Below are 20,297 nucleotides of genomic sequence, written 5' to 3'. Positions count from 1 at the left end.
TGTTTCTGGCAGCTGCAGCTCCCGCTGGGGATTCCTGTTGCTCCTGACTGCAGATGAAATGGTCCTCTGCTATGTCCTCCCAGCTGGCACTCTGCGCTGCCCTCACAGCCAGGACTGCTCTTGCAGGTTTTGAGACAGATTGCCCAGACTGCAGTGATGAGGTCAGTCCCCTCCCAGGAGATTCCTGCTGACAGGGCCCTTTCCATCCGCTGCTATCAACACGCGTTAAACAGCAGGCACTGCCACCATGGCTCCCACCCTGTTTACGCAGCTCTGCCTCGTTCTGCTCCATGCAGTAGTGTTGTTGCCATTGTAGCAGGAGACACATGCTTGTGCGGTTACCTAAGTGCTCATTTCTGCCCACAGTGAGGTCCAAATGCTTTAATCCTCCTCTTTAGATGTCTGTCACAAGTATAGGAATGCTGTGAAAAATTACAGTTACCATGCTGTCTGATGAGGTAGATTCCCTGCTGTGCCACAGATTTTCCTTGGGTGCCTTGAGCAGCTGCCTTAGTCTCTCTTTGCTCCACTTCTATAGAAGGAAATGGGGATAATATTTCTCTCCTATGTAGTGGGATTGTGAGAATAAATTCATCACAGATTGTGAGGCACTCAGATACTGCAGTAATGGGGGCCGTAAGTGTCAGGATAGAGAAGGAAGCAGTAGCGAGCTCATTCTGATTTAGGACCTGATGCTACAACCACACATTTGAGTTTCTTTCTGTCCGTGAGGCAAGCCAAGTCTTCAGAACTAATCCCAGGAGTAGTCTTGCGGGCATGAGTGTTTCCCAGACTAGGCCATCCTGGATCCTTTGAGGGTTGTAAATCATATGTTACATGGCTTCAGTATTTCTTTTAATGTAGCATCTCCATTTGTTCCTAGTTCCTACGTGCTTGTTTGGCTCTAGAATGAGTCATCAGAAGCTGCTGCTTATGCACTTTGCCTTACTTTAAATGTGTACTTTATTTTAACAAGCTGAATCTCAGGCTTCTCAGAGGCTGAAACTCCTTTTTTCAGTTTGACAAGTGGACAGATGCTCAGAGGCGGAGGATTCTGGGGGACTTGTTGGAGCGCTGCTCCCTGTCGCAGCAGAAGTTCTGCGCCAAGCACCTACAGGACCGAGTTCCCACCGAAGCGCTAGATTTTACCACGCAGCTCCCTCGAGTGCTCTCTTTATACATCTTTTCCTTCCTGGATCCACGGAGCCTCTGTCGATGTGCGCAGGTGAAAAAGCAAACATGTATCTAAGGGTCACAAGGTCAGGTCAAGCTAGTTCAAAAAAGGAACTGTAAGGAAACAGCAGTAGCTTATAGTACAATTGTACCACTGCTACTCTTTGTAAAACTAGAATGTCTTCAGGACTGGCAGCCTGGTGCAGGATGCTTAGCGACACTTGCATGATACTGAATACCACACGTACACAGATCCTGAGTTAAGTCAGAGTGACCAAGACTTACAGAAGTGAAGAGTAATTTTGCATGCTCAGCTCTAAGGCTTTTAACTCGTGGCACCTTCCAAGGCTCAAGACTGATTGTTCCGAAGGAGGAGGCCTGGCTCTTTCTGAAAATCATGCTCTTTTAAAGTGCCTTGCACTGTATGCAAAAGCGTTAATTGCTTTGGAAAGTATTGGCCCGTGTTGGTGGCAAAGAACTGGATGAGATGCTTTAAGAAAAACAGCAGCGGAAGCCAGGTCCTTTAAAATGCTTGAAGGTAAAGTGTTGGATGTGGGGAAGCAAAGAAGTTATAGATGTGCTTTTGAATGTAGTGGCTAGGGATTTGATCTGCTAAGGCTCTGAAGGTATGTTTGCATGGCATAAGGAGCTGTGAGGCGATACCTGAAGTAGTTCTGAATGAGTAAGTTCAGGTAGTGGTGACATTATCACCGCGGTAACGTAGTACTCCAGATAATAGTACTAATATATCAAAATCTCAGCTTATTTAAAGCTTGCTGTAGTATCTTTCTCCAGCACCTCATGTTTTGTGTAGATGCAACTCACTCTGTTCATTCACAGGCAGGGGAAGACAGGCTAGGAAACGACTTACTTAGACAGAAAGGTCTTTACAGTGCTGCTTGTGTATTGTTGGATAGCTGCTTTTATAAGCATGGCTATGCAAATAATAGTGTTTGCCCTTAGGCTGGGAGAAGCATTGCATGCAAGGTGGCTGCATGACGGAGTATAAAGGCAAACGTGAAGGTGGAGAAAACATTGAGAATGGGTCTATCAGAGTTGGGGGGGTTTATTATTGCTGGTTTTCTCAGTGGTAACTAAGAAAGGTTTTTTTCAGGCTGCTGTATGCTCACTGAGTAGAAATGAGGGAGTTGCTTCAAACAGACTGGAATCTGTCCTCTAGGACAGTAGTTTTTGGAGGGATTCACTTTGCTCTGGAGATTAGCCAACTTTTATGCACTGATCACTGCTCGTGGAGACCTTGAATTTGGGTTCTAATGGCGCATAAACAGTGCTGAAAATTTGTACTATTTGTAGGCACAGAGGGGAGCTGCATCGACAGGACATGGTCCCTAGCCCATTGTTATCATTTTGGATGCTTGAAACCCCAAGATTTTGCTCTACTCTTATACCTAGTTTACTGGGCATCCATAGGTAAGCTGGCACTGGAAGTACCTGTCTGAACTGGATCAGCTCTGGATGCTGAAGTGCCTGCGTTTTGGCTGGTACATCAACTTCTCTCCAACCCCTTTTGAGCAAGGAATCTGGAAGAAACATTACATTGAGATGGTGAAAGAGCTGCGTGTTACAAGACCAAAGGTATATAGCTTACCACCTCTGGAGATCTTTGATGCCCGTGGGAAAACTCTGGGCTGGTAGGGTTTATAAGCCCTTTATCTCTTTGTCTTTCTGTGATCTCAAACTAGTAAAATAGGAAATATATAATTTTAAATCAGAATCTAAAATCACGTGTTGCCATGAGCTCTGCTTCCCTTTCATCCATCCTTCGTAGGGGAGAAGTGAAAACCTTACTGGTTAGGAGAGAAGCCATCTCGAGGTCTCCCTCTCCTACCTCACGTCTTCTGGAGTAATTCTCTAAATTTCCCGCTCCAGCACTCAAGGCTGTTCCCCTCTCTTCTTCCCCAGCTGACATAGCATATGATAGCCCGCCTCCATCTATTGGATCCTCTGATAAGCAGAAACATCACCCTGCTGAAGTTTCAGAGTCAGTCTTGCTTGTGGAAGGAGAAGCAAGCACGCGGTTGGCCTGTTATAGCCCTTGGTTTTGTCTCTTTCTGTCTTCTTCAAACTGGAAAGGCCATTTCTGGGTGTGGAGCATCACTCCGTAGTCATTACTTTCTTTTGAGATTCATTGACGCTGATGCCTGGTTTGGGGCCTGTAAAGGTGGGGTTTTTCTGACCTCCGTTAGACATTTAAAATCCATACCTCTAATTCTAACCAATCCCTGCAGGCTCGCTCTGTAGTCAGTGGAGAGAAGCCAATATATACAGAAAGCAGCTCAAACCACCTTAATGTAGTGGCTGGGACACGGGCAACGAATTGCACTGTCAGGGTGCCTATTTCTGTCCGCTAACTGTAATGGAGCCTGGAGAAACTAATTTCGAGTTAAATATCCAATTCTTTGAAGACTAAAGTTAGGTAACATCAATCCCATTTTCGTTATAGACTAAAATGTATTTTCTTCTCTTTCTCTTTCTTATTAGACCCCTCTAAAGGATGAGTTTGTAGTTATTGATGTGCAACCAGTAAGGAGCAATGTCCCAGAGGCAAAACTTTCTCTTTCGTCAACTTTACGATCAGCTTCTGCACTAGGAAAGAGGAGAGACAAGGAGAAAAGAGAGTTCCCCCCATGGCGTTCATCAGACAGACATCCTACGGACACCATCCGATTCAACTACCTCGACAACTATGATCCCATTGAACAGGCTAGGCAGGCGTAAGAGTCTCCTCCCTTTTGTATCTTCTGTGACATGGGGTATGTCCGTGTCCCTAGCAAGATCACTGCCTGTGCTCCAAGCTGCCTGGAAGCTTTATATTTTCAGCAGCCTGGTTTCAAAACCAAGTTAGCACACTTTGCTGCTCTGATGGCTTTCTTGGATTGATCTTGGTGCTGTTCTAAGTGCAGCTGCCCTACTTTGTGTCCTTTCAGCTTAGAGCATGGCAGAGCTTGTTCGCATCTGCCTATAAAATATTCTGTGACTCTTTGTCTGGTTATATAGCTCTAATGGAAAGAATCAGGACAACAGTTTGTTCAAGAGTTTTTAAGTAAAGCTGCAAAGTTGGGAGGATTCTGCAGTTTCTGCACAAAAGAGGAAAAATGAATTAACTGTGATGAAACATAATCATATTGATTCTGCAAGGATCTTCTGGGTGAAGAGATTTAATTGTATGCATAGGGGTGCAGAAGTGAAACTATATATGTGTATATATATACTACATAATATATAAATAATGAAGAGTGTTTGTATCTGGACTACCTGAGGTAGACTGCCTAGATACAGCAGTTCTTTGGCTCCCAGAATTTTCTGGTCAGCAACTGGCACATGAAAGACATTTCTTTTGTCTTGTATAGTTTTGCACGTAGAGTTGTGTTAGGATAATCCCATGTTTTCCTTTGACACATCTGGCATCAGATATTTTCAGAATCTCAAATTTTTCATCAGTTTCATCATTAGTCTGAGTCTGCTGAAAAGGTCATGGGCTACTAGCTTGACCATTGCCTTTTCCCTGTGCAAGTCCCCGTGAGAAGGACTGCACGGATTCTCACCCCACTGCATGTGCAGAGATGATATTCACCCCTTTTCACTGTGCCAGCAAAAACCTTGGGAACCGATTAAACCACAGTGAAAATATCTAGATTGTACTTTAAGTAAATAACTGATAGAGCTGAGATTAGCCCTGTGCAGAGGAACAAGCAACGCATGGATTGCCCCAGCCTAGTGATTATTTGGGATAAGCAGTGGTGTACTCACATGGGGCTCTTTCTCAATGTGATTAACTTTGCTGGACCCACCACTCCTCCGGGGTGTTCCACGGTTTCCAGTGTCTTAGCAAAAGTCTTTTATGAATCATTTTTAATCCGCGTCCCCTAGGACTGGGATACTGCATCACTTCAAAGAGCTTTCCAGTTTCTACCTCACCCTCTTTCTGTGGTATGTTTCCAAACTCTAGCACCACTTTTTGCAGAGCTCATTGAGGCTTTTAAATAAGCGCTTTAACGAAATGCTTCTTGTTGCAAATAAATGTCCTGATATTATTTTTAGTTACGCTAAATGTTTCTATATAGCAGCCCGCAAAGGTTTCTGTCAGGTTTAGGGTTCCATTATGCTGGCCACAACCCAGTGTCAAAATGGGACAAGCCGTTTGAAGAGTTTAAAAGTCGCATGTTCCAGTGTTGAGCTGTAGATGCAGCTGACAACCAGAGGCAAATGATTCTGAGCCGCTAATGCTACAGTAAGCACGTTAACAGTGTTTTATTCTCCTAAGTGAGATTTGAACCTCTATCCGTTTGTGCAATGGAGAATATTTTAATGCGCAGTGTTGTAGCAAATCTGGCATTTATCCGTAATTACAGAGGATTATTGCAAGGAGAGAAATGAATTCTATGAGATTTCCTCATTTATCAAGGCTCTCCTTTTGATATCACTCAAGCTGAAAGTAATTATTGCTACTGTGTAGTCTCCTCCTCCGTAATGACTTTCACTGTTGTGCAGTAGCGCAGGTGTGCCACTCCAGGTGCTGACCCAACTTTCCACTCCTATAAATATTCTGGCACTTCTCTTCTGTGGATACATGGCTGACAGAGCCCCTTCTGCAGCCCCATCCCAGAACTCCTCCAACTAAAGGTCCACGTAGTGTTTTCCCTCCTTTGGATCTCGGTGGCTGCCTGTGGACTGGGACTTCAGTACTTCACCCTCTCCCCTGTGCACAGCAGGAGCAGTGAGACACCACCTTCCACTCTTGGGCTTTCCCAAAGTGCAAGGTCTTGGTGGAGGTGGCAGCAGCAGCTGATGGATGGCATGGGCAGACCTAGGTCAGAGGGGGACTCTGACCACTTTGCCCTTGCATTACCATCGATACACAACCTAGGTCTCCCCACGCTGTGAACGCTGTGCAAGCTGTTTGATCTTACCCCAACCTAACTGGCTTAGGCAGACCATGGCGTACAGGGTTGCAAAGTAGAACAGAGAATCAAGATAAAAATCTCTGCCTCCCTAGGCTGTTTTAGGTATAGTTATTCTTCGGGTCAGATGACTTCTTGGAGCTCAAGGGCATAACATCCACTGTACCTGTAAAATAAATGTCAAAAGCAATGAAATCAGTATAAAAGGATATAAAACAATAGGAGTGATTTCCCAAAACACAGAGTATTGTAGTCTGGAGGGGCAAATGAGGTTTGTTGTGGTCTGAATGCATATAAAGAGGAACAAAAATTTTCTTGTGGCACGTCCTGAGCGTGTGCGAAAAGATACAGCAGAACTACCAAAGAAGCAGCAGAAAACCAAAGTGGTAGCTGAAAGGGGAGGTCTAGAGAGAGCACTCATGACTGGCAAGCTGTGAGCAGAGAAACTATTTTTTTCTGTTTGAATTCTGCTGTGTTGAAGGAAACAGGACTTGTAGAAAATTCTTTGTGAATAAACAGGGTTACATCAAAGGAATGCCTGACGCCGTCATCAAAGTAATGTGTAAGACTAGTCGCTGGCTGCTTCTTTGAATCAAAGTTAATCCGCCTAATGTCAAGTTAAATTCTGTAGAATTTAAGAGGTAACCAAAAAAATGAAGTTTTTCCTAGCTCTTGTACTTTGTCAAAATCTTCCCTTTGCAGGACCTCACTCTATACTTCCCTAGTCCAAAGAGAGGCAGGAACCCTCCCATTCATCATAATATGGTGCTAACTTTGCAGCATAAATATCATTTAAATGATGGAGTTGTCACCTGTTTCTGTGTTGGTCTTTTCAGAGGAATCAGTAGCTAACATGCTCCCTTCCTCAGCGGTACCGAAACTACACTGCTATGAAGCCGTAGTGGTGAACTTATCCTTACTTAGCCAGAGAGGTGAAACATGGGAAGCATAACAAGCTAAAGTCAATTCTCAATTACTCTGGGGAGTAGAGTCGAAGGGAGTCCTAAAACACATAACAGAAAACATGTCCTGTGGGCCATAAGACTATACTTGGGGTATTTAGCTTTGAAAAACAAATAAATAGATTTCTGTAGAGCGACTAGGCGAGTTGTTTGGCCTGGACAGTGCTGGTGCTTCATGTCATTGGGGAGCAGAAGAACCATAACGTTGTGCCACAGCCGGGTGGTGTCTGAAGAACGACACGACAGAGTTAATCTGCAGTCTGGACAATAATTGAGACTTGAATGTATTTTCTGATAGACATTTTTGCTGCCTGCTCATAAGGGCATGAACCTGTATTTGAAAGCAAAATGGTATCTAGGAGCTGCAGTAAGGAACATCACTGTAGCTTACGAAGGAGATGGGACAGAAATCCTTGAGTATGTTCACTCGGGCTATTTGGTTTAGGTAGGATAATGTGGAAGAAGCCTAATAGCCACTGAGCAATGAAATTAAGAAGAGCAGTGAGCAGATGCATAGTCAAGGAAAGGCAGAGGAGGCACAGAAGAAAAAAGATGCAGGCAGGGGTTGAATTACGAATTGCCTGGAAGGGGTTATCAAAATCCCTTGGCAGAATTACAGCTGTGACTTACAGCATTGCTGTACGTATTTGGGCAATTTATCATAAGGGTGATTTCACTTAGGTCTGTTTTGTTTTCTGCCTGAACTGTCCAGGTAGTTTTCCATTTGGGTACTAACAAAATAAGAGAGCAACAAGGATGGATTTGTCTGTTCTGGGATGCAAAGCAATATTACAAAGGAGAAATGAAACCTTTTTTATCTAAATGTGGAACAGATTAGCAAATTTTCTCTGGGTTCACTGGAACTTGAGTCTGCCTGGAAAGGAACAGGAGGGGTGTTTCTTTCACCCTGCATGTGCGGTTCTGCTGGAAGGCATCTGGTGTTTGTGCTGCTCTTTGCCAATAAATCAACAGATTTGCCTCCCACCTTATCGTGGATAAAGAATTCTGATCTGAGCGTTGGACCCCTGCCAAGCTTGTGTCCCTGTGCCTCAAGAAAGAGCCCTGCTACTTCTCATGACAACAAAATGAAAGCTCCTTCCCCCCCGCCCCCCAACCAGTTCTGGCTTCTAGAAGGCAGCACTAATTCAGTTAGATAATTTATGGACATAGGCCGGCTCTAAAAACAGTTGCGGATTGTACTGGTGTGTTTACCCAACGAGAAAATAATTACTTTCCGTAATTGTTCTGTCAGCAGCCTAGGCCCAGTTTCTTACAAAAAGGGGATGGTGTGCGTGAGAAGGGCATGGTGTTTCACTGTTCTTCTGAAGCCTGACACTTGCCTCTTGCTTTTCATGTTTCTGAATAGCCAGCCCAACGCTCTTTGGGCTTGTGGGAACTCAAAACATTCCTTAAGAGAGAAAAGCAGGGTGAGTGAGAAACACTGAATTCAGCCCTGGGAGTGCGAAACCTGCCGTTCTCATCTCAGCTGTGACGCAGCCTTCCTCTGCAGCCTCGAGAAACTCATCCCTCCCTGCGTGTATTTTCCTGACCTTGAAGCGGGAGAACCTGATGATCTGCTGCAGAGGGATGCTCGACACCATGCCCATGCACATTAGCATATGGCTGTAGAGCACTTTGAGGTTAATTTTTTAATTTATGACCACAAGCACTGGTTTGACAGGGTATCAGTATTTTCTGTCTTCATAAATACTTCCATTTTTTAATTTTCGAAATGAACAGGCTTATGTCAATGCTGCCACTGGCCTCCGAAGAACAGCGTCAGAACCACTCCCCAACCCAGTACAACACTCCCAGTTGTAACTAGTGGAGAACCTTCCTTATGGCAACTCTTTCTGGCAGAAAGGACTGTGTTCTGTCTAGAGATGACCATATCATTCCCTATAATAATATTTTGGATCGAATTTTCTCTCTTGGCTGTTAGTGAAGTGTTTATAAACAGGTTGCAATTTTCCTTGAGTTGCTATTTGAAATAGTGCATCTGATTTGTCTTTGAGGATCTTGATCTGCAGCTGGTGAGGAACTAGAGAATACCAGATCTGTAATGGTGTTGGATGATTTGGGGTTGTTATACGTGTGGTCCTGTTTCTTTGTGGGATTAATGTTACTTTTAAAGTCAGTTTCTCTCCCATATAGTCATGATTTTGCATTCATAATGTGCGTTTTAGCATGCTTTCCAGGAGACCAGAAATTCTGGCGATGGAGCTAGTAGATGAGTGTAGAGAACACACTGAATTCGTGCTTTAAATTTACTACTTCTGTAAAATTATGTGTTGTTATTTGCAGAATTTGAATGTAGAAGGGGAATGAACACTTTCAGAGCAAATGTGTTTCTGAGCTTGTCTGAGTTCTTAAAAAAAAGCTTTCTCATAATCACTGATTTCACTCCTGATATTGGCATAGCATGTCAGCAGGCCATATTCCAGTGTACTTCACCTATTTTCACACTCTGGAATATTCCTGTTCTTCCAGTTAAATATATTGACTTTAATAATAGCTGCATACCAATGTATGTACATATACATATGCAAGAAAAAGTATTTGGCTGTAAAAACGATGAATAAATAACTTATTGGAAGGGCAGTCCTCTAGCCTTAGTTATATTACAAGTTACGCTGGCCGAACTAAAAATTCTCAAATAGCTTTAGTTCAACAGGTACCTGCCTTTCTGTGAATTCCCTTAAGTTGATGTAAAGTTGGTTATGTCGATTTAGCTTAAATGAGTAAGCCTCAAGCTAAGGGCACGTGTTTGAGTGCAGTAAGGTTATAGTAGCTTAAAAAACAACAGGTTACCGTCCTCCTCTGAGCCACAGTAACTGATTGTGTGCTCCTGGTCTGCCCCAGGCGTGTTAGCTTAAATCGTATCTTTTTTGGGTGGCATATCGTAAGTGATTTTCGTCTTCTCAACCTCAGGGAACCAACTCCATTGCACTTGTTAATGCTAATTCTGTTCTACTCTGCAGGAGAAAGAAAGGAGGAGCGGAGACCCCAGACCTTAGCCGGCAGGCAGCCGAGAAAAAAAAGAAACCAGCCTGTGGACATTATAAGCTCCGGAAGGCAAAATCACTAGTAAGTATCACCGAGGTGTGATTATATCAGCCAGGGCTCAGGGTCAGCTACTCTCAGGAACGTTGTAGCTCAGAGCATTTACTTAAGTTTTGCTCCTGGCTATCGGTAGGCTGCCAGGCACATTTGCTGTGTATCCCCGAGGGAGATATCTGGCCAGAAGGGATATAGGCATAAGCAAGACACAAAGCACGCCATGTTGGGCTGCTCCAGAGGCAATCTTTCATTGCAGCCAAGATATAGTCCATCTGCCTTAGTGGGAAAAAAACTGTGTGTGTGTAGACACTTGATTTTTGTTACCTGCTCCTCCCTCGCTCTACTTACTGCACAGTAATCCTGACAGCTAGTTTCCATGCTTCACAAACCACTGGATCAATTCTCTTATGACACTTGCATCTTTCCCCAAAGCTGCTCTTCTGTGCTCACAACTTTTGATCATTGCAGTTTGATGTCAACTTATACTTTGTTCATTGCACTAAGCCAAAGCAAGCAGCCCTTAGGTCTTAATACTGCAGGTTCATTGTGCTCATCACTGGTAAAAAAGGGCAACCTCACATGAAAGCAGTCCAGGGAAGTGAGCTTCCAGAAGGCATCATGGGTCTCAGCTTTTGTAGATATGGCAACAAATAGCTGCCAGAAGAAGTACGTACGAGCATATTGGGGTTTTTTGCAAACTGGAAAGAATGTTTCCTAACAGATAAAAGGCAGGGAACATGTGTGAGTTGAGCTAAAGAAGGTTTACATAAAAGAGAGGCATTGTCTCCTGAGATGCAGAGGCGGAAAATATAATTAAAGTTATTCAGCCTGTGTCTTACGATTTCCATTCTCCAATGGCTTCCTCAGGAGCCCTTAGATCACAGAGCCCTTACAGAGTTTCATTCCACTGTGGCTTCTTGTTTCAAATTTAAAGCTATTTTGTTGTCAGTACAGAAGTGAATGATTCTTAGCTCAGAGAAGAAAGAGGTGACTCTTTTCTTTCTTCAGGTATTAGGAAAATTATGTGTTCTTCTAAGTTACTCAACCTGCAACTCACAATCAGGAAGGTACAAGCACACAGTTTGTCTCCCAGTGTGAAGTCAAAACCCTGCATAACATCAGTGGGACTTTTTGCTATAAAGTGCAGCAGTACAGGGTTGAGGTGCGGGTACGTATGTGCCGTCATCTGTTGGCTGCTCACAGCTTAAAAGGGACGTAATTTTTCCTGTAGCCAGTAATCACCAAGAAGCTCTTAGCTGCCACAAAACGCTCACAGACACACCCATCCGGGGAGCAGGCAGGGTTAGTGGGTTCTGAATTCTCTTGCCACAAAAAGCCCTGGGAAGAGTCCCAACGCCATGGCACGCTGTCCTTGACAGGTTCCCTGTCCTCCCTGGAAGCCTCTTGGCACCGCCTTGATACGTCCTAGGCAATTAGGACAACCTAGCTCAGGCATGAGCCTCCTGAAAACCATGAGGTTACACCTCATACCTTTGTTATGCACTGTTGGTAGTGCTGGCTTTTTTTTATGTTAAAAACTTGGGGTAGCCTTTGTTACTGTGTCACTCTTTCCCAGACCTTTACACTGAAAATGTCCTTGTATTTCTCTTGAGTTCAGAGTTGTCCCAGTTTCAGTAACAGAGAGGTCTGCCTTATTCTGCATATAATCCCAAGTTATAACCCTGCTGTTATGCTGGCCATTACTGATTACAACACTACATGACAACAAAGGTATATATAGGATGATGCACAGAAAAAGAATATACATAACTAACTAAGAATTATTCCAAGTTATTCTCCATTTATTATTATTATTATAAAGGTAGTGCTGGGGAATCTTGTTGAAATGAAGATCTGTTAAAAACTCATATTTAATCCAGTCTAAATAAAGAGGCTTAATGCTCAAGTCTTTTAGTAAATTCTTGGAAGAAGAATGAAATATGTTGAAAGAATAAGTGCCTCGAGCAAGCAAACATCAAGTCAAATTAAAATGAGGCTGCCAAAGGAACAGATCAATGATCCAAGCAGATGAGAATAAAGTATATTACAGCTAATAATGAAGATGTGTAAAGGTCTATTATGCAGAGTTCCAAGAGCAGAAGACTAAACAACACACGCTGAACACCAACATGGAAGAAAAAAGTAATTAAGGTCATGACCTAACTCCTGGAATTATATCCACTGGCTCCAGGTTGGCATATAGTGAATCAATTTTCCTCCTAGTAAACTTGTGGGGTTTTGGAGTTTATTAGTAATCATGCAAACAGTGGCAGAAAATATGACAAGACTCATGTTTAATTTACAATAAATTAAATTAAAGTAAATTAGGTCTCTGAAGGAAGGGCCACATTCCTGCTTTTCCAATGCACATGCAACCCTCATGTTTCCACAGTGGAGTGGGAATACCTACTTTATTTAGTTTTTTTGTCTACCAGGTCTTCAAAACTGATTAACCAGTTTGTTACTCCTGTGTATTGCCACTGAACTCAGTGAAGTTTATGTAGTAAATATAGCTCAGCAGCGAATCAGGCTTTTTTTCTGGAGAAAGGTGCCATCGCCTTGCTCTGTATCGAGGAGAATGTCTAACCTTAAGGATATGACTAGTTTCAGTGTTAACCATCTCTTTAAGCACTTTGTTGGATCAGGGCTTTATGGGTTGTCCTATGCCACCTTGATGCTTACCTTGCCTTCAGCGGCTATTGTCCCAGTACTATATAAAAGAAAATGAAGAATGGAATGGATTCAGTGGACAGTGAGGTGGACTGAGAACTGGCTAGGTGGCAGAGCTCAGAGGGTTGCGGTCAGTGGCGCAAAGTCTACTTGGAGGCCTGCAGCTAGTGGTGTCCCCCAGGGGTCAATACTGGGTCCAGTCTTGTTCAAGGTATACATCAGTGACCTGGATAAAGGGACAGAGTGCACCCTCAGCAAGTTTGCTGATGATCCCAAGCTGGGAGGAGGGGCTGACACACCAGAAGACTGTGCTGCCATTCAGAGGGACCTGGACAGGCTGGAGAGATGGGCAGAGAGGAACCTCCTGAAGTTCCACAAAGGCAAGTGCAGGGCCCTGCATCTAGGGAGGAATAACCCCAGGCACCAATACAGGCTGGGGACTGACCTGCTGGAAAGTAGCTCTGCAGAGAAGGACCTGGGAGTGCTGGTGGACACCAAGGTGACTATGAGGCAGCATGAGTTAAGCATAAGCCAACAATGTGCCCTTGTGGCCAAGAAAGCCAATGGGATCCTGGGCTGCATTAGGCATAGCGTTGCCAGCAGGTGGAGGGAGGTGATCCTTCCCCTCCACTTAGCCCTAGTGAGGCCACACCCAGACTCGTGTGTCCAGTTCCAAGAGAGCTCCTGGAGCGAGTCCAGCAAAGGGCTACTAAGGAGCCCTAGAGGGCCTGGAGCATCTCTCCTAGGAGGAAAGGCTGAGGGAGCTGGGCCTGTTCAGCCTGGAGCAGAGAAGACTGAGGGGGGTTGTCATCAATGTGTATTGATGTCTGAAGGGAGGGTGTCAAGAGGATGGGGCCAAACTCTTCTCCGTGGTGCCCAGCGATAGGACAAGAAGCAACGGGCACAACCTGAAGCACAGGCAGGTCTGCCTGAACATGAGGGAAAACTTCTTTGCTGTGCGGGTGACTGAGCACTGGAGCAGGTTGTCCCGGGAGGTTGTGGAGTCTCCATTCTTGGAGATATTCCAAAGCCTTCTGGACAGGGTCCTGGGCAATGTGTTTTAGGTGACTCTGGTTGAGCAGGTGATCTCCAGAGGTCCCGTCGAACCTCAACCATTCTGTGACTTTTCCAAAGTTTTACCAGGCTGGGCTGGGAATGGAAACCCAGTCCCAGTGTTTTGAGCCCCGCTGTTTGAGCCCTCCTGTTCTTTCTGACCTGGAGCTCTGCTGCTCTGCTGTGATTCCTTGCCTCTGGCCCTGCAGGTCCTTTCCCAGGCATCATTGCTGCCACATTAGTGTCCCTTACACAGCAAGAGGTTCTTCCCTGATGACTTCCAATATGGAGTTTTCTGCAGGTCTTTAGCAGAACAGGCAGCCTCGTGCCAAAACTTTTCAAATGTCAAAATTCCCAGATACTTTAATTAGGAAGGTGAAAATTCTGCAGACTGATGCTTTTGACAGCTTTGCAAATTGCTGTAATGTCAGTGATCACGGGCTGGTTCTGCCTTTCAGCTGTCTGCTTGTTTCTATTTGAGAGACTACTCCACCCTCACAGCTGTTCTTGAATTACTGACTTATTTTTAGTGTTCACTAAATAACATCTTTTTGACAGGAGCAGTCATTCTTGCCTCACTGCCTGTATCCTAAGGTAATACAACTCCAGCATTTGAAGTTAGAAATAAATTTTCCTATGTCATATTGACAGGGAGTTGATGTTTTGCATTTATATTTTGTGTGACTATATCCCACACAAAAATCCAGGGCTCTCAGCATGGAGACCACAGTCCTATTCAGTGTGTATTTACACTGCATATATTCTGCAAACCTGATTTTGAATTTTCCTTATTCAGACAAGAAATTTTATTGAACTTCATGGGACTGCTCCTGAGGGTGAAAATGGTTCGGTATAATATTTGCAAATTGAAACTCAGCTTATATATGTGATTCTAATTTTAAAGGCATAGCCTGGCTTTGTGCTTTATTACTGTTTGCCTGCCTGTCCCCATGCACTCTAAAGCTGAATCACCAAAGACACAGGAGCAGAAAAGCAAAGTACAGTCAGAGCTGTGCTGCAACTACTACTTCTGTGGTATTGTGCTTTTCTCACTAGGACAGAAAAACTGCACGCCATCTCTCTGTTACTCGTCAAGTCCTGCTAAGAACCTGGATCATTTTAGATAGTTGTACTGGCCTTTCTTCAGGTTAATATTCAGCAGTTGCTGGATTGCATATTTATAACGAGACAATTAGGCATGAAGCATTATATATCTTCCACTGCTGCCAATTCAAATAATGGAAAGGAGAAACAGGCGGGCAGCAATTGCAGAACAGCACTGACTTTTCTGCACAGCCATGTTACTGTGGGTACTAGCTTCACATCAGACTTATGTGCCCTTGTTGCTTCTTAATGAGTTTATATAAATCCTTTGTGTTTGTTCATTATTCTTAGCAAAGAATTTGTATCAGTTAAAAAGAGCCAAGTTTGTTGGTCTGCAGCACCTAACCCTGCGCAAATATTTGGGACCTTTTTCAAGGAATAAACAATCACTGTGTTGCTAAGATATTTTTCTACTCAACTTTTATACTGGTTGGAAAATGATTATTGAACAATGTGCTAGTACAAGCTTCATCCTTTGCACTGCAAGACTTCAAAGAGTAAGCAGGACTGGGAAGAGTTGGAGCCATGGGCACAGAGGAGAATTTGTGCATTAATATGTGAGTTGATGTGGAGAGTCAATTTTTGAGGCTTTGGCCTTGCTGGCATCAGTTTCTCATTGGGTTCTTTTGTCTTTAAAGTTAGCTTATAACAGAGTGCAATAGTACAAAATTATGCTCATATCATCATTTAGCGATACCATTTATAGATTAAAGTTCTCAAAACGCTCCAACATTTTCAGTTTCCCTGGGGCTGTTAGGATAATATGATACTTATTGCCTTCTCTTCCTAGCTGTCACTTTCGGCAGATCTTGAGTCTGTTCCAAAAACACCAGTTCGTCCCAGTTGGGCCGCTCACCAGTCCACTGGAAACCTGCTCCCCAAAGCAGCAGTGAAGACCCTAGTCCCAAGCCCCCAGTGGAACGCTGGGATACGACCAGTGCCTGTTCAAGCTCCAGTGCCAAAGCAGTGCGAAAGAGGAAAGAAAGACTTCACAAGGACGAGCACCAGGTCTCCATGTTAGTATGCTCTCCTGTCCCATTCAGAAGCTACTGTAGAGGTTGCAGCTATCCAAACTCAGTACACAGAGGGAAGGAGAAGGTGCTGTCAGTATATTCTTGTAGGCAAAGGAGAAGGCAGTCATTCTGGATGGTAGGAATGCAGATGAGCGTGCTTTGCTGCTTCAACAGTGAACATATGGCCAAAGATTTCAAATCTAGTAATTATTGGATCCACCTATCTGTCATGGCCATTGTCCTAGTATTGAACACTGGGCATGGGCTTCACCTTGGTTTTAGCTCACTAATCTTCAATGGCAGAGCAAGGAATCATAGGTGCATAAGTCACAGTGGGCTCAGTCCAAAGTCCATTGACTCTGCCAGGCCCTGGATGGATGCCAGGAGGAGCTGGTATGGTTGGGCAGGGACAAGGCCATTGAGCAAATTAGAGAACAAAGTGATCAACTCCATAGGGACTTTCAGAACATCTGAGAAAGCAGTGGATATGTGAGTGCCTTCCAAAAATAAGAAGGCAGACTGACATAATCAAAAACAAGTTTATGCCATTTCAGTCCTGGGTTGGTTTGGGCAGCTTTTTCTTAAGACCCGACCTCTTGGTACACCCAGCATCTCCTGAAGGTCCTCAGTGTCTGTAGCTTGCTGGGAAAGCATTGGTAGCTCTCAGAAGCGCTCAACACTTGTGCAGGTTCTGGGGAAAGTCCTGATAGTTCACAAGGGAGTTGTCCGGGTAGGGACTGCAATTTGGGACCTCTGATATGTTTTAGTAGAGCAACAAGGGTAGTGGATAAAGAACCTGGAGTGAACAAAGGAAAAAAGACATCTGATGTGATGCTGTCTAGGACTTTCGAAGGGAACACAGGCATAGAGTGAGGGCAACTCCTACAGGGCAGTGGCTGTCCAGGAATTATTAATGACCTCATCTAGGAGGAGGATAATGGAGCATGTGGAGACCTGCAGGATCCCTTTGGATCTTCCTAGCATCTAGTATTATTAGCAGGTGCATAGGCTAACTGCCGTGAGGAGGACCCACAGTGCAAATGACTGATCACAAATCCTTCTATGGGATACAGTGGAAAGGATTTAAACACAGACCAGGGATGATACATTGGGAAAAGCACTGGAATGAGTAAGATGAGGCCCTGTTTAGATGTTTAGAGGCAGTTTAGCGTTGTCAAAGAGGATGTAGGGGATGAAGTACGGGGAGCTCATACTGGGAAGTGGCTGTCCATTAATTATTACTGATTCCACAGGGATGGAGGATGGTGGAGCACACAGAGACCTGCAGGGTCCCTTCTGACTCTGCTGCATTCAGTGTCAGGCAGAGTAGGCTGAACTCCTACTGGGGGGCTAGCTGCAGAATTGATCCACCTGATAGAAATTTAAAACCTGTTCCCCAAAGCGGGGCTTTGGATAGTGGGCACCAGGCCTTCAGACAAATCTACAAGCTACCTACAAACACCATCACTGTGGTATAAAAACACTGAGGTGAATTATCTCTGAGGGATTACATTTGGATTAGGGGTAATTTGCTAGGCAAAACTATATATATTTTTTTGTATCAGAGGAAAACAAATCCTCTCTTAATTCCTTCAGTGACCTCTCCTGGACCTTTGTGATCTCTGCTGGGCTTTTCCCAAGGTAAACTTACCAACTTGAGCCAGCTGGGCTTTACCAGGCCATATTTGCAGAATGTCAGAAAGGTGGGCAGGAAGATTAAAGAGGTTTTGACATGATTATTCTCTCTATAATGAGATGATGAATGGAGACAGTCCTTCCATCCATCTAGATTTGTAAAAGCATTTGTGGTATTAAATGCCACTGAAATCCTGAGGATTGGCTAAGTACATAGATATCTTTAGAATCTGAATTCTCTGACTAAATTAATGTGATTATCCTGTTTTTTCTCCTTCTTCTAGCATCTCCACTGTTTGAGGCTCAGCCATGGCACATTCCTCCATCAAACCAAGGATCTGATACAGAGTAAGGAAAAGGAGGATCCAGAGTATCTTTCTTCTCAGAAGAACAAGGGCTTATCTGCCTGGCAAGTGGGAAACAGCAGCAATGTTACCTGAATCACAGGCTGTGCTCAGTGAAGAACAGCTGCTTTTGAATCCTTCATAAGGACCTGGCTTTAGTTTTTATCAGGTGTCGCTAGAAAAGATGTCCTCATTGACCTCACTATTCAGTGTAAAAAAATGGGCAAGGAGATCCTACGTCCATTCTCACTTAGGCTGTACAAAAGAAAGCTCACTGCCTTGCAGCCAGTTTCGATAGAGAGGTGTTAGAGCGATGACTTTGTACTTTTTTTGTGAGTACAGCACTTGGCACAATGACTCCTGCCTGCCTTTGGGATCTCCAGGTGGGATCTCTAGTTTCCAAAGTGGAGTAGAGTCAAGTCTGCTTTCCTGAGGGCTTTTCAGCATGGTTTCCTGTCATTGGTGCTCTCAAGCTGGTGCTACATTCTCCTTTTCCCTGAGTACCTCGTCACTGCAGAGTTCACTTAGATTACTGACCATGTCTAAACTATGGGTTGGCCTTGCTGGGCCTAAAGACCCCTGTGCAGAATTCTGCTGGAGATGCTTGTCCTCATTTGTGCTGAGCTTGCATGTGTCACTTGGGCGTCTCAGGGCGTATCGCACGGCCTGAGCTCCTCTGTAATGTTTTCCCAGTGAATTGTGGGAGAATTTGTCTCTGTGGGCACAGAGGGATTGTGGAAGGCTCTCACCAGCCTCCAGAGTGATGTAAGCTGTGTCCTCACTAGAAAGTGAGTGGTTTACCACTTACCACCAGTGTTCATGTGGTCTCCCTAATCTGTAAAAGCCCCAGCCAAGTCATCTAAACTGTGAAGAAAACACCACGTCGTTCAAGGGAGAAGCCTTTAATATGTGGGTGAAAGGAGGCTCAGGGAAAACGCTTCCTGCTAAACACAGCAACTCCGTTATTTCAATCATGTACCCAGAGTCTGAGTGACTGAAATCAGATCCCAGACTCTGGGTTACAGCATTGCCCAGGGCTCTGTGTGGGGAGCTGATACCAGTCTAATTATTTAAGTGAATGGAAGTCAGATATTCTTATTTGTCTTTTTCACAATTAAGGAAATATCCAGTAAACTTAACAAATGGGAATTTTTAAGGATAAGGGCACAAAATCCACAGCAACTGGAACTCACTCCCAGGAAAAAAATGGGCCTTTCCATACGGTAAGAAGAGCCACTGTACACCCATGGATTCTCAACATTTATAGACTAGAAATCATGTTTCAGAGAAAATACTAGGTACTAACTGACAAGGATTTGGAGAAGACTTCCCCTTTGTGAAGAGATTATTCTGTATTTCATTTGAGGGTTTCAAGTGTTTAGGTGCAAGTGGCACTGACCGTTGTCGAGACGAGGCACTGGGCACAATGCACCGTGGGTCATACCTGAAGAGTCTTTGCCCGTAGGGTGCTTGGTGGCGTGCCATGTGCACTTCCAGCTCCAAATCAATGATTAGATGATTCAGTGCATCTCCCTTTCCCAGGCCGTCTTTCTTTTTTTCTGGTTGCTCTGTGTGCTTGAAAAAGGGAGTTTGTCTCACCCAGCATAATGGTCTAAGAGCTAGTTGTTTAAGCTGACTCTCTCAGTGGAGTAGCTGAAATAGGAACTTCCAGATGGCAATTATCTTGCATATTTTAGCATCCATAGATTACGTAGGAGCCTAGCTTGACTAATTCAGATTGAGAAAGCTAAGTTTGGGGCATCTGAAGTTAGGTGAGGTAAATCCCACCCAAAACATTCATCAGCATCCATTCCCTGGTATTGCAGATCTCTCCTCACAAGCCTTTTCCTCCAGAAAATCAAGTTAAGTGGATAGCTTCATGGATGTTTTTGTGGCTTCTTAAGTCCAGCTTTCTTTTTGCCTCAGATAGGCTAGGCTTAGCTTTTTGTGGTAGCAGTTCAGTGGTAGGTCCATGCTACTAACAGGGAACAGCTATGCGAAGACATGATGTAACCCTGCGTTAATGTTTTTTTCTCACCAGCGAGCATACTGAGTGGTAATGTGACATTCTCAAAGTCTGACCAGTCTTGGAGCTGAGTGCTCAAGCATTGTTGCAAATACTGTGCCTTTGCTGCAGTACACCGTGCATTTGGAGTGCTCACTACACGTTTTAAGACTCAGGCCTTCTCCTCTGGCTTGTACAGCTTTTGCATTTATGATTCTGTAAAATTATTAATGGTGATGTTGTCCAGGAACCTGCAAAGCCAAATAGTCTATCCTTGAAATAACAGCAGGCCTATATAGCGCCTTAATGTAACTCCTACCAATTATGTTATTAGAATAAAATATAAGTATTTGCGA

The 20,297-nt window shown here is 44.1% G+C and overlaps 1 protein-coding gene across 3 annotated transcripts in view; it reads left to right on the top strand.

Moving 5' to 3' along the window:
- Positions 1-20,297, top strand: part of FBXO16 (F-box protein 16) — a 37,588-nt gene extending 17,291 nt beyond the window's left edge. For 2 of the 3 annotated variants that reach the window (XM_068936769.1, XM_009666940.2), the window contains exons 4-9: positions 1,019-1,225; positions 2,605-2,769; positions 3,676-3,908; positions 10,039-10,144; positions 15,735-15,960; positions 17,877-20,297. In XM_068936769.1, coding sequence (XP_068792870.1) covers positions 1,019-1,225; positions 2,605-2,769; positions 3,676-3,908; positions 10,039-10,144; positions 15,735-15,960; positions 17,877-17,944 — 1,005 coding nt within the window. In that variant the 3' untranslated portion in view covers positions 17,945-20,297. The remainder of the gene's footprint in view (positions 1-1,018; positions 1,226-2,604; positions 2,770-3,675; positions 3,909-10,038; positions 10,145-15,734; positions 15,961-17,876) is intronic. The other variant, XM_068936770.1, reaches the window with a different exon arrangement.

Source organism: Struthio camelus, chromosome 3, assembly GCF_040807025.1.
Source record: "Struthio camelus isolate bStrCam1 chromosome 3, bStrCam1.hap1, whole genome shotgun sequence".
NCBI lineage: Eukaryota > Metazoa > Chordata > Aves > Struthioniformes > Struthionidae > Struthio > Struthio camelus.
The sequence above is the reverse complement of the archived record's forward strand: the minus strand, read 5'-3'. Positions and strand labels throughout refer to the sequence as shown.